The 13,136-nt window shown below is 41.7% G+C and overlaps 1 protein-coding gene across 3 annotated transcripts in view; it reads right to left on the bottom strand.

Moving 5' to 3' along the window:
• TNRC6B (trinucleotide repeat containing adaptor 6B) overlaps window positions 1–13,136 on the bottom strand; it is a 63,984-nt gene that overhangs the window by 40,436 nt on the left and 10,412 nt on the right. For all 3 annotated transcript variants that reach the window (XM_037068443.1, XM_037068441.1, XM_037068442.1), the window contains exons 3-6: window positions 12,487–12,828; window positions 7,982–10,327; window positions 6,020–6,178; window positions 2,644–2,819 (exon numbers count right to left, since the gene is read on the bottom strand). In XM_037068443.1, the coding sequence (XP_036924338.1) occupies window positions 2,644–2,819; window positions 6,020–6,178; window positions 7,982–10,327; window positions 12,487–12,828 (3,023 nt within the window). The remainder of the gene's footprint in view (window positions 1–2,643; window positions 2,820–6,019; window positions 6,179–7,981; window positions 10,328–12,486; window positions 12,829–13,136) is intronic.

Genomic DNA, 13,136 nt, shown 5'->3' with positions numbered 1-13,136 from the left:
CCCAGAACTGTCAGAAAATCGAGCTGACTGGAAGTCTGACAATCAAGGATTTAAAGAAGCCACATTCGTCCAGATGGGTATGTTTTTCTGCAACAGGCCATGCTATTAAGACAGGGAGTCAAAGCAGCTCTACCTAATACACAGAAACTAACACGGGGAGGCTGCCAAAATGAGGAGACAAAGCAATGTGGCCCAAATGAAAAGAACAGAAACCACAAAGAGATACCAGCTCACACCAGTCAGAATGGCCATCATTAATAAATCACAAATAATAAGTGCTGGTGAGGATGTGGAGAAAAGGGAACCCTAATGAACTGTTGGTGGGAATGCAGACTGGTACAGCCAGTGTGCAAAACAGTATGGAATTTCCTCAGAAAACTAAAAATGGAACTACCTTTTGACCCAGCTATTCCTTTGCTGTGAATATGCCCTGAGAATCGTGAAACACCAATTCAAAAGAACTCCTGCACCCCTATGATCACAGCAGTGCTATTTACAACAGCCAAGTGCTAGAAACAGCCTAAGTGTCCAACAGTAATGAGTGGATCAAATCACTTGGTAAATTTACACAATGGAATACTACATTGCAGAAAGAAGGAACACCTACATGTTGTGACAGCATGGATGGAACTGGAGAATATTAAGTGAAATAAGCCAGTCAGTAAAAGACAAATACCATATGATCTCACTAATAAGAGAAATCTAATGAATAAAATAAACTAGCGAACAAAGCAGAACCATAGGCATGGAAATATGGAACAGACTGACAGTGACCAGAGGAGAGGGGGAGGGGAATAACTGTGGAAAGAAGGGGAAGGGACGAGTGAAAGAACAGGTATGAATGACCCGTGGACATGGACAACAGTGTGGGGACTGACTGTGGAAGAGGGGGATGGGATGGGTGGAGGAGGGCAAAAGGGAAAACATGGAGACAACTGTACTAAAATAACCACACAAAAAAGAAAACTCTTCAAGAACCTGGAAAAAATGATAAATATAGTAAGTTTTATGTTAATGGTATTTGATCACAATTTTTAAAAAAGGCCCTCAATATGAAAAATCAGAATCATCACGCACAGAGCAGAAACATTAAATTCTCAATTAACTTAAATCTTGGTGGTTACTTGAGTGGGCTAGTATCTTTCACTTAGTTGCTTCTTTTCAATAAGCAGTATTCTGAACTGTCTTTTAATTTGGTTTCATTGTTAATTTGTAAATAACCATAATAAAATAGCCACAGCATACTCAACAACATGAGAGTACAAAAATGCTGAAGTTCCTTTGTGACCAGAGTAAGAAAATAAAAATCCTTGAAAAGGGAAACAAAATATTTCCTGAGAGTGCTTAAACAAAATGTCTAACAGCAATAACCTGTATTCCTATGCTATAAAAGAGTTACTGTGCAACAGCATGGATGGAACTGGAAAGCATTATGCTGAGTGAAATAAGCCAGGTGTTGAAGGACAAATACCATATGATCTCACCTTTAACAGGAAGCTAAACAACAAAACAAACAAGCAAGCAAAATATAACCAAAGACACTGAAATAGAGAACAGGCTGACAATGACCAGAGGGGAGAGGGGAGGGAATTTCAGGGGAAATAGGGGAGGGATTTAGAGGAATATATATAAAGGATACATGGACAACAACTGAAAAGGGTGGAAATGGGAGGGAGGCAGGGAGCACGGGGGTGGGATGGGATGGGAGTAATAGACAGAAAATTGTACTTGAAAAATAATTAAATAAATAAAAAATTGGGGGGAAAAAGAGTTACTGTATGAAGAACAAAATTAATATCCTGTAGGCAAAGGGGATGAAGGCACAGCCCTTAGCCAACCGAAGAACTTCTAAGATGGCATCTGGAATTTGAAACCTGGAAGAACATTCGCTGTGAAGTGTTTCATAGGGCAGCAGGGCTCCCATGCTGAAAGTAAGTATATGGCTGCTCACTTTTTATTTCCATCACTTTATTTGTGGAATGAAAGACTGGGATGAAACAAGAGTGCTTCTCCCGAGAGAGTAGTTCAGGTTCAAAGACTACTGTTCTAGACTGAAAACCAAAGTTCTCATCAAACTGAAAATCCAATGAGAAACTGAGCTGTTCTAAGACACGCAAAGTGAAAAGTTTACAGCATAACCCAGCACAGGATGTAGACAAATCATTTAGTTGCTGCGGCAGGGTTATACACTGGCTTCATTTTGTTGGGAGAAAAGTCTGGACCTTGGAATTTCCTGAATTAGATAAAAACCAGCCAGGGTGATTGCCTCTGGAGAAGCTGCCTTATTTTATTTTCTCTACATATTCATGGGGATTTACTCTGAGGACTTCCTTGGCTTTAGAAAATGTAAGCATAAAACATTCATAGAAAGTGCCTTGAAGGCTTCCCCAAAATAATTATAATATGGATGCTCAAAGAAAAAAAAGTCTCCTATCTTTGAAAATTCCATTTTACCCATAGCAACAGTTCTGCAGTCCATGGTTTCAAAGACACGGGGAAGGAAAATGAGGGATAAAGAGGAAGTAGTTATTTGTTACAAATAACCTCAAGTGACTCCAGCTGCCCTACTCCTTCCATTAAAAATTCTCAATTCTGCCTTCTAAGAACACATAGGCAAGCTCAAATATTTCTAAAGCAGACTACCTTCATCTGTTTCTTTCCTCCTTGTCCCCAGCTGGCTGAGTTGTGGGAGGAAGCACTTCCCTGAGAGCCGGCAGTGTTCCAGACTCCTCCATCATCCTCCTCTTCCCAGCTGGGATGGCGAGTTCCTGTCACTGGCCCATCACTCTCCCCCCAGCCGTCTTGCATAGATTTGGAATCTTTAGGAAAAGAATGAATAAACTGTATGCAGTAGCTATATAACAATAACCACAATAATCATTCCTTATAAATATACAATAATCGTTCCTTAAGAATATAGCATTTATGTAACAGTAACCATAATAATCATTCCTTGTTAATATATCATGTAATTTTATCTATACATCTATATGACAAGGAAAATATTAATTATATTTCATTGTTTAAAAAGATTATTTATTTATTTATTTATTTATTTATTTAGAGAAGGGAAAGGAGGGAAAAAGAGAGGGAGAGAAACATCAATGTATAGTTGCTTCTCGTGTGCCCTCTATTGGGGACCTGGCCTGCCACCCAGGCAAGTGCCCTGTCTAGGAATTGAACCGGTGACCCTTTGGTGCAGACTGGCACTCAACCCACTGAGCCATGCCATCCAGGACTATTATTCATATTTTGGATTCCACGAAATGGAAAGCCGTAAAAGTTCAATGATACAGAGTAAGCTAAGAAACCACAGAACTAAGACCTCTTGACTTCTGGTTCAATGATGTTTCTCTTCTAACAAAATTGAAAAGACTCTACCACTACTTAAGAGAAATTTCCCATTTAAATTAAGAGAAATCTGTTCTCCTTAAGGATCATGCTTTACCTTCCTAAAAGTACGTTGTGTGATTTATATTGGACACTTCAAGTAAGAGGTATAAGAATACCTGCCTACCTTGTTTGGGGTAAAATTAAATAAGCACATGAAAAAGGGAAGAAAAAAAAGAAAATTTTGTTAGATTTTGAATGTAAATATTATGGTGAAAGAGAAATTCAAAGATAACCATAAAATTTGAAAGTTATTAATTTATATACTTGAAATGCGTTCAACACTAAGGAAGATCCTAGGCAAAGACAATGTATAAGCAATGGTCTTATACCGTAAGCAGCGGATTTTAAGGAACAGGTGGAGGAAACTGTTAGAGAATGGAGACGGAAAGAAGGAAAACAGAGATCACAGATGAGGGCTCTGATGTTCAACAAAGTAGAATGTCAGTATCCAACTCTACCAACACCCTCTTCTTAACATAGATCTTAATTTGGAGATTGGGATAAATCCTTAACTTCCTTCTAAAAATACAATAAGGAACTGAAGTATCCATTTTGTGGTAATAAGACCCTAAAAAACAATGGAAGAAGGGAAAATGGGCTATCTCACCTAGAGACTGCCATCTACAGCTTCACGTTACCAGACGACAGAACATTTATGGAACAGGTAGTTATTTGATTTACATAGCTTCACAGGGAGAGTCTAAGTCAAAAAAGTGACTCTTTCCTTGAATGATGTTGCCACTTCCTGTGACCAGGCCCATGACGGCCATGAGGGCACCATAAGTACACAGAGCACAAGGAGGTTGGTATCTTCTAACTGTAGCATCCCTATCCCCCGCAGGGCCCAAGGAAACCTGTTGGACCCTCTATGGGGTTTATCCAGCCTCACATGAAAGGCTCTCTCTGACTGAACAGCAAGAGGCAGGGCTTGGAAGCTATTCTCCCTGCTACTGGAAATGCCATTGATAACCAGGTTAGTTTCTTCCACATATGAGGTTATTTATTATGATTTAAGCATAGGTCTTATAACACCCTCTGACAAGCAATAGGAATTAAAAGCCTAACATAAATATCATACTGACCCCTTTATAAAAACAAAGACATCCAAGATAAAAAAGATAACTTCTCGGGCCTTTGAACCAGAGGATCGCGGTTCGATTCCCAGTCAGGGCACATGCCTGGGTTGCAGGCGGGTTCCCTGCAGGCCAACTCCCAGCAGGGGAAGCACAAAAGGCAACCATACATTGATGTTTCTCTCCCTCTCTCCTTCCCCTCTAGAGATAAATAAATAAATAAATAAATAAATAAATAAATAAATAAAATCTTAAAAAAAAAAAGATAACTTATTTGCAAGCATAGATATCTATAGTCTAGAGAAGATAACAGGTTAATGACCAGCATCAGTTGATAGGCTGGGATGACCTAAGCCCCTTCCTCTGAGTATTACACATTCAGAATACCCAGAGAAAGAAGCTACAGTCATGATACAGAGGATCCTGAAGAGTAGAAAGCATTTTTAATACCTAAAGAAAAATGAAGTTTTTTAAAAAGATTTTATTTATTTATTTATAGAGAGAGGGGAAAGCAGGGAAAGGGAGAGAAACGTCGACTGGTTGTCTCTCACATGCACCCCAACCAAACCCGCAATCCAGGCATGTGCCCTGACCAGGAATCAAAGTGGTGACCTTTTACTTTGCAGGACAATGCTCAACCAAGTAAGCCACACCGGTCAGAGCAAAAGTGACAGTTTTATGATGAAAGAAAGGTGATGCCGAGGTTGGGAAAGACATAAAAATCCTGAAACTACTGCTAAAGTACCCCTTTGTGCCAAGAGTCTTCACGTCTTCGGACAGTTTTTTGGATCTATTTAACAGTCTCCAGGATGGTTGTTCCCAATACTACCAATTTTACAATGAAAATCAAACCTTTTATAAAGCTATTTCTATGAAGTTGAAGAGATACTTGTGTGAAAACGGGCATTTGAAACCGAAATTTTCATCTGAAGAACAGCCACTGAGACATTCCAAAGTGCCGATTTACAAAGTTTTGCAAATTACTGTGACTACATACTGCCAGCTGGATCAAGGATAGCTTAGATTTTTAATGACTAAGAATTAAGTATTATGTGCTTTGATTAAAAAATTCAAATGAAGAAGTCTCTGTCAGGTTCAAGAAACTTTAAATGTTCCTATGTGGGTGGATGTATGGGAAGAGAGACAACGGGAAGAGGAAGGAACAGAAGGATGAAGTCACTGGATAGCAGAGACTATGACCCACATTAAAAACCAAGAAACTTTTTCAATTATAATAACAAAAGAGCAGAAATGCAAATAGATGTGGAGAGCAATACTTCAGTTACTAGTCAAGAAAAGTACCACATCAACATTTCAATTCTGGCTAGATACTACACCTAACTTAAAACATCAACAAAACTAACTTGCGACTTTCAGTTCACTGTTAACATTTTAACATTTGCCAATGCAAGTCACCACCATTTGTTATTAGCCATTTACTAAAGGTTCAAGGTCCTGAATCTTGTAACAAGTTTAAACACTAAACAGCCCCCTAAAAATGTCTGACCCCCAAAATAACAGAGAAACCCTCAAAAGTAACTCTGTATACTTACTAGGTTTCATGGCATTTGGAGTGTTGGAAGGTGCATTCCCCCAGCCTGTGGTCGATGCTCCTGTGTCTTCCATTTCACCCCACCCAGGACTGCTTTCATTTGGCTCACCCCAAGCTGAAGTACCATTATCAGGAGCAGGTGGTGTGCTTTTGCTCCAGACTGTAAAGGCAAGAAATGTGTCTCTAAGAATGATGTGTCAAATGGAAAATGGTAATATCCAGTGGGGGTGATGGGGGAAGGAACAGGCACTCTGAAAATATAGGTTCCACCTTCACAGAGGGCATTTGGCATTATCACTTTTGGCCCAGTAATTCCACTGCCAGAAAATTATACCATAGTTAAATTTATAAAAGTAAATGAAATTACATATATAACAATGCCCACTGCATCACTGTAAAAACACATTTGGAAGCAATCTAAATATTTACCAAACAGGGACTGGTTAGACCAATTGTGGATCACCCATAAAATAAATACTATATACAAAGCAAAAGACAACTGTACGTGGTAATATGGTAAGTTTTTATGTAAAATGAAAAAAGCAAGGTGAAGAAGTGCATATACTTATTTGGCTATGCATAATGCGCACCAACCTGGTTGTGCGTATCACGTGTAGAATTATGCAATCATTATACCCATAAATAATGCGTATCCCTAATTTCCCTAAAAAATTTGACCAAAAAAAGTGCGCATTATACATGGCAAAATACAACACTCTAAGCTCTTCTGTGCAAAATGACTAAAGGCTAGATATATTTTGATACAGGCATGAACAAAAATGTTTGAACAAGACACAAAATTCTAAGAGATTACCAGTGGGGTGAGAGACCCTAGGGGCTAAGATTCTTTTATTTATCACCTTTTGCTTTTCTGTACAGTTTGAAGGCTTTTACACTACAGTCATCCCTCGGTACGTGGGGGAGCCGGTTCCAGGACCAGAATCCATGGATGGACTAGTTCTCTATGTGGAATGAAGCAGTATTTGTATGTGACTCCAATATTCTTTAAATCATTTTTGGATTAGTTTTAATACCTAATACAATATAAACACTATGTAAATAGTTGTTATATTGTACTCTTCAGGGAATAATGGCAACAAAAAAGTTTGTACGTGTTTAGTACTGCTGCAACTATCACAGGCGTCATTATAGAGTATAATAATGTAATTCTGAATTTCTGGTTTTTCCCAAATAGTTCTGATCTGTGATTGGGGAGTGGAAAGTTGAATATTGTGATTAATTTTAACTAAGAAAAGATAAAACACTTGCGTGGTGTATCTCCTTAGTTTGTTGATACATGCTTTATGGAGACATTCAAGTTGACGGTAGTGCTGGTTGGTATTACCAACACTACTTTTAATTTGCTGGGTTTGGTGTTTCCTATTTGAATAAAGTGGGAAGAAATTTAAATTTTAGACAACTGATTATCATTAGATAACAGTATCATACAAAGTACTCTATTTTCAAAGGTGATCATGTAATTATCTGGAAAGTGACCCACACATTCCAGATCCCAGCTGTGCTAGTGTTCTGACAGCCTCTGTAAGAACAACACACAATACTTCCCTTCCCTGAGGAAAAGAAAACACAGAGGATGTGGCCATGGGTAGAAACAGAATGGAAATCAGCTCTACTCCTGCTTCTATTTTAATTCTTTATTCTTAAATCTAGAGCATAGTTTGTTTACCAAGATATAAGTCTTCTGGATTTCGCAGACCTATACAATTACAAAACAATAATTTTGTGAGACTAACACAGGGATACCAACTTCTCCTTTGGCCAAGAAAGAACATTAAAAAATACCACCAGGATCTGTTATCACTATCATTTTATGAAAAAAGCATTTCTGTTAATGCAGAAAAGATTCCCAGAACACAGCTAAGTTGAATAAATGCAGCTTAATAAAAATGCCTTGGTTTAGAATTTGTTTTCATCAAAACCTGCAAGAAAAGCCACTGCCTACCTGATGCTGATTTACCGGTCATCGGGGTAGGCAGGTTTGGTTCTCGAGGTGCTGAGCCCCCTTGGGAATTCTTATCCCACAGATTCACATTCTTGTAATTATAACTGTTGGGGTCTCCCCATGCTGAAGTGCCATCATCAATGTCCATTTTCCTACTAATTGACTGTGGGGATGGTTCTTCCCAACCACTAGGTTCCTCATCCTTAGGGGTTACTGGCTGCGGCCCGCTGCTCCAGTTGGAATTGGAAGGTCGCCCGTTGCCTGGAGGTGGTGGGGGTGGGCCTCCCCATGAACCAGAAGCCTCTGGTTGTGGTGGTGGTGGCTGCTGGGGCTGCTGCTGCTGTTGGTGCTGTTTATTCCAGGAACTGGGCTGTCTGCCTGTCTCTGTCCATGCTGGTGATCTTTTGCAATCTTCCCATCCACCTTTGGAAGCTAGGCTTGCATTCCCACTGCTCCCCCAAGTTCCAATTTCATTCTGCCCTCCTTCACCCCACCCAGACACAGGTTTACTTGCAGAACCTTCCCAATTGCTGTTTTTTGCTTGATCAACTTCTTCTCCCCAACCATTCTTTCCAGAAGTCCATCCTTGATTGGGCTGGCGTCCACCTCCCCACCCCTGATCCTTGCTGGAATTCTCATTCCAAGAGGAAGAAGTCTTTTCATCTGGTCGTCCTCCTCCCCAACTGGAAGAGTTGTTCTTATAGTCATTCCAGCCTCCTGTGTTCTTGGGTTCTTTCCACTCCGTAGAGGCTGAGAGCTCCCCCCATCCAGACTTCATTTGATTGCTTTGGCTGGGTGCATCTCCCCAGCCCCCTGAGTTCTTGGTCTGTGTGGCAGCGCTCTCCCACCCCTCAGTTCCTTTGTCAGATTTCCCCTCAGGCCTTGGCACCTCTTCAATATCCCACACTGTGTCCTGCTTAATTTGAGTTTGGCCCCAGCCAGTGTTTGAGAGCACCCTGGGGTCCAAATCAGTTCGGCTCAAAAGAGTCTGCAAGACAGCCTGACAATCAGGATGTGTGGGCCTATATGACCGACGGCCAGAATTATGACTGTCACTACTTCCTGCTTTGTGGTTGCTTCCAGTGCTTTGACCTCCAACTTCACTTCCTGTGGAGCTGGAAGATCTTCCCCAACAGGGAGCCTGGGCATTGCCTTGGTTTTCAGGGAGGGGGTGGCCCTTTTGATTGTCCCATGCTCCAGTGCTAGAATTTGGTTGGTTTGGACCACTCCATTCTCCAATTTTCAACTCATCAGACCCAGTCGGCTGTTTCCATTCTCCCTGAGAGACCCCAGATGTCATTTTGTTCCCTTCACCCCATTTGTTGTCGCTAGAGTCCTGAGGGCCAAAGTTCCAGGACCCACCCGTAGACCTGTTATTATTGTCCCAAGAGTCATTCTTTGACCCAGTTGACTTCTGAACAGAAGCTCCTTTCCAGGAGTCCTCTCTATCCTTTCCATTGTTCCCATTGTTTCCAGAATTGCTTTGTCCAGAGGCTGTGTCAGTTCCAGAAGGCCCCCTAGCTGCACCCCACGATCCAACACTCCCACTCTTTCGATCTCCAGTGCTTTGTGAAGGGGCATCAGTGCTCCTGGAGGCGTTCCCCAAGCCCATTCCAAAGGGCATTCCCTTATTCTCCATGGGGTTTGGTGAACTTAAGTTCAAGGAGTTAGTGTTTCCATTTTTTGGTCCATCAGTGTTATGAATTTGAGCCTGTTCTCTGCCAGAGACAACAAAATTAACACCCGCATTTTCCATCTTTGACTGCTGTTCCCTGGATGCCTGACCTACTGTGCTAACCTGTGCACTGGAATTACTAGTATCTGTCTCCAATGCCCCTTTCCTAGAATTTCCTTCTTGTACCAGCGCTGGCCAGGCAGATGGGTTGCTATTTGGGTTAAAGTTGCTGAAGCCAGAGCCAGGTCCAATTCTATCCTGACCACTTACATTCCTCCAATTTCCAAGTCCATTGTTGTTCTCTGCAGCAGAGTTGGAAGATTGAACAGATTTAGCCTTAGGGTCAGATTTCCAGACCCCAAGATTACATTCGTTCCCAGAACTTGTGGACTGGCACTGGCTTCCTTTTCCTTTGTTACTAGTGGTGCTTCCTGGCAGAGTGCTCTTCTCAGAGCCAGGGTTCGAGGCACTGTTGTTATCGGTGGTGTTTTCGGAAGAAGACTCAGTGTCTTTGCTGGCAATACAAGGCCACTCTTCCATGTCAGACCCGTCTACAATCACCTTGTCCCAGTTGTGAATTGGGTTGGGGGAGGTGCCGTTGTTGGAGGAGGCTCCCGGGCCCCAAGTGGAATTTGCATAATTTGAAGCAGCAGCACCTCCAAGGGTTGACTCTGGGAAAGAGATGGTCTTATCAGTCACAGATACAAATGCACAACTGATTAACATCTTAAGCTGAAACTACTCTCAAGAGAACTCATATTTCCCCACAAGCTAACATTCCACAACTTGCACCTCATTCAGGCACCATTCTCCATCAGCACTTACTGTTATTTCCTCCTGAATTCATACACTTAAACTTACCCATTTTTCTGGGCCTAGTTCAAGTGCTACTTTTTCTGTGAATTTTTTTTGAGCTTATCACCAGAAAATAGTCTTTCCCTGTCTAGAGCCATTTTGCTCAGTGCTGGACTACTTTGTTTGTCTTCTCTCCCCTGTGTTAGAGCCTTTAAGGCAGAGACCCTATTCCTGCTAACATTTGAATTCCACAGGTCCAGCACATTGCTGGTCAGTGAGCGTTGGATGAATATGAATGCCCACCCAGCTGGATGCCAGGGGCAGACAAGCACGGATCAGTCTGTATGTCCGAGGAACTTAATCTGATGAACTAGTTTGGCTCAGCACATATTCTGGTGGAATTTACTATATTTGGCAGGGGAAAAAAAAGAGACATGATTTAAACCCAATTATTTCTTCTGAACATACTTAGCTCCTTTATCCAAGCAGCTTAATATCAATATGAAGTTGAAAAAAAGATTACATCAAGCCATATAAGTAAGAAAGCACAGAATCTCAAATTCTTGAGATTTAGGGGCCTTCTTGGTTTTAAGAATGTGAACAGGAGATTCTGGCTCACACTGGACCCCTGTTGACATCCAGGCCTAGACAGACTGGGTTGCAGAAATGTCTGACACAACCACCCCTCACACACTTCCTTTTTTTTAAAAAAATATTTTATTTATTTATCTTTAGAGCGGAAGGGAAGGAGAGAGGGAGAGAAATATCAATGTATGGTTGCCTCTCATGAATCCCCAGCTGGGAACTAGCCTGCAACCCAGGCATGTGCCCTGACTGGGAATTGAACCGCGATCATGTGGTTTGCAGGCCCGCACTCAATCCACTGAGCTACACCAGCCAGAGCACTTCCTTTTATATCTGGTTACAAGAGGCCAGGAGGCCTGTCCCTGATGGTCTTGGCCCTATCCTGATGGTCACCACGGGGGAAGCCTTGTGCACAGGGCTTTCTCTGCATGAAGCCTATGTCACACCAGGTTTCTTTCCACCCTTACTCTGTACATGAGACAGTGAGAGAATTTTCCAGGCAATTCTATGTTCAGACTTACTAGAATAAAGCATCCTGTTGTTAACAACCACAGTTCATTACATCCTTAAATTTATTCCAAAAAATTTTTTTGCCTATTTTTTAAATCCTTACCTGAGGATATTTTTTCAATGCTTTGAGAGAGAGAGAGAGAGAGAGAGAGAGAGAGAGAGAGAGATTGTCTTTGCCAACACTTAATGGTGCTCAAGCTCTGAATTTTAATACAGTCTCAAAAAAATTTTTTAAGAGAGTTGAAATCTGCTAATGAGCAAAAAAAAGTTATTTGGAAGTTTTTAGCTGTAAACTGATTTAGTATTCACACGTTGGAAAAAATCTCACAACTTCTAAGAACCCTTTAGTCAACAATCCTTGTATCTACATGCAATTCTTAATAATGCCCAAAATCCAGGGCCTGCTAAAGAAATACTGCTGCTGCTGCTGCAAAAAAAAGCTAATAAAATATAGAATGATATTATTTGGTATCCTCCTAAGATTCTATATAGTAATCTAAGAGACCATTCTCTCTACCTGCTGAACATTCTAGGAGCATAAATATGAGCATCGAAGATTCAGAACACGCCCTTGCACTAATTCCACTTCCAATCATACTTAGAACACACACACTTGTGGCAACAGTGGGAACTATGGAGGCTTAAATTTGTAATACTCTTGTCTGAGAAGGAAAAAAAAAAGCTCCAAAGCAATGACAGACAGTAGCTACGTCAGCCTCTTAGGCTAAGAGCACACACTCAATGGATGCAAAAACCTAGTTTTGGAAGAGAAATGTTGATACACAACTTGTACTGGGATTCCCTCCCATCATTTGAATAGCCCCAATAGTCTATAGTATTAATGTTTTCTATGAACTTTACACCAGGCAATACAACAGTGCTATCTCTCATCCCTCTCTGAAGCTGCCATGAATTCAAGACACTGACACTGATTCCTCACCTGGTGCAGTCCCACTCTCACTCTGCAGCAGCGTTCCTGTCACTTGTGCGTTGTTTGGGTTTGCTCCAGGTGCTGTGGAGGGAGGAGGCCCTGCCCCACCCCCAAGGAGCATGCAGGAGGGTGGAGGGGGCTGCCCACGTTTTAGTAACACTTTGTGGTCCTGCTGGCAACGGAATCGCGGCGGCACCTCCCGAGGCATGTAGCGGGCGGCGCTTGGCGGTTGTCCGTTCGGCACTGCCACCCTTTTGGCATTGTTGCCACCATTGACCGGTGGCGATGGAGAGCTGCCAATTGGGCTGGCGGCCGTTGGTTGGCTTAAACTTGGTTTCGTCACTTCGGGCACTGAAAGAGAGAGATTGGGAAACAACCTTTGAAATCAAATACATTTTTAAGACTTTTTATATGGAACTGATTGCAGTAAGACAACCATTCTTTCCTTCTATTCCTGATGGATATGGCCTTTCCAAATTGCCAGCACCTTCAGTTTATTGAAGGGTGGGGGGTGGGGGGTGATGGTGAAAGGACAGCAATGGATGATGGATCCATCTAGCAATGCTGATGGATTCAAAGACAGCAATACCATGGAATTCCATTCCTTTGACTCAGGGGGACAGGGAAGTAATCCCTATTCACTTCCCTATATCAACAGG

Source organism: Sturnira hondurensis, unplaced genomic scaffold, assembly GCF_014824575.4.
Source record: "Sturnira hondurensis isolate 20B ecotype Veracruz unplaced genomic scaffold, ASM1482457v3 Scaffold0017436, whole genome shotgun sequence".
Classification (NCBI taxonomy): domain Eukaryota; kingdom Metazoa; phylum Chordata; class Mammalia; order Chiroptera; family Phyllostomidae; genus Sturnira; species Sturnira hondurensis.
Note: the sequence above shows the minus strand (reverse complement) of the source record. Positions and strands in the feature narration are given on the sequence as shown.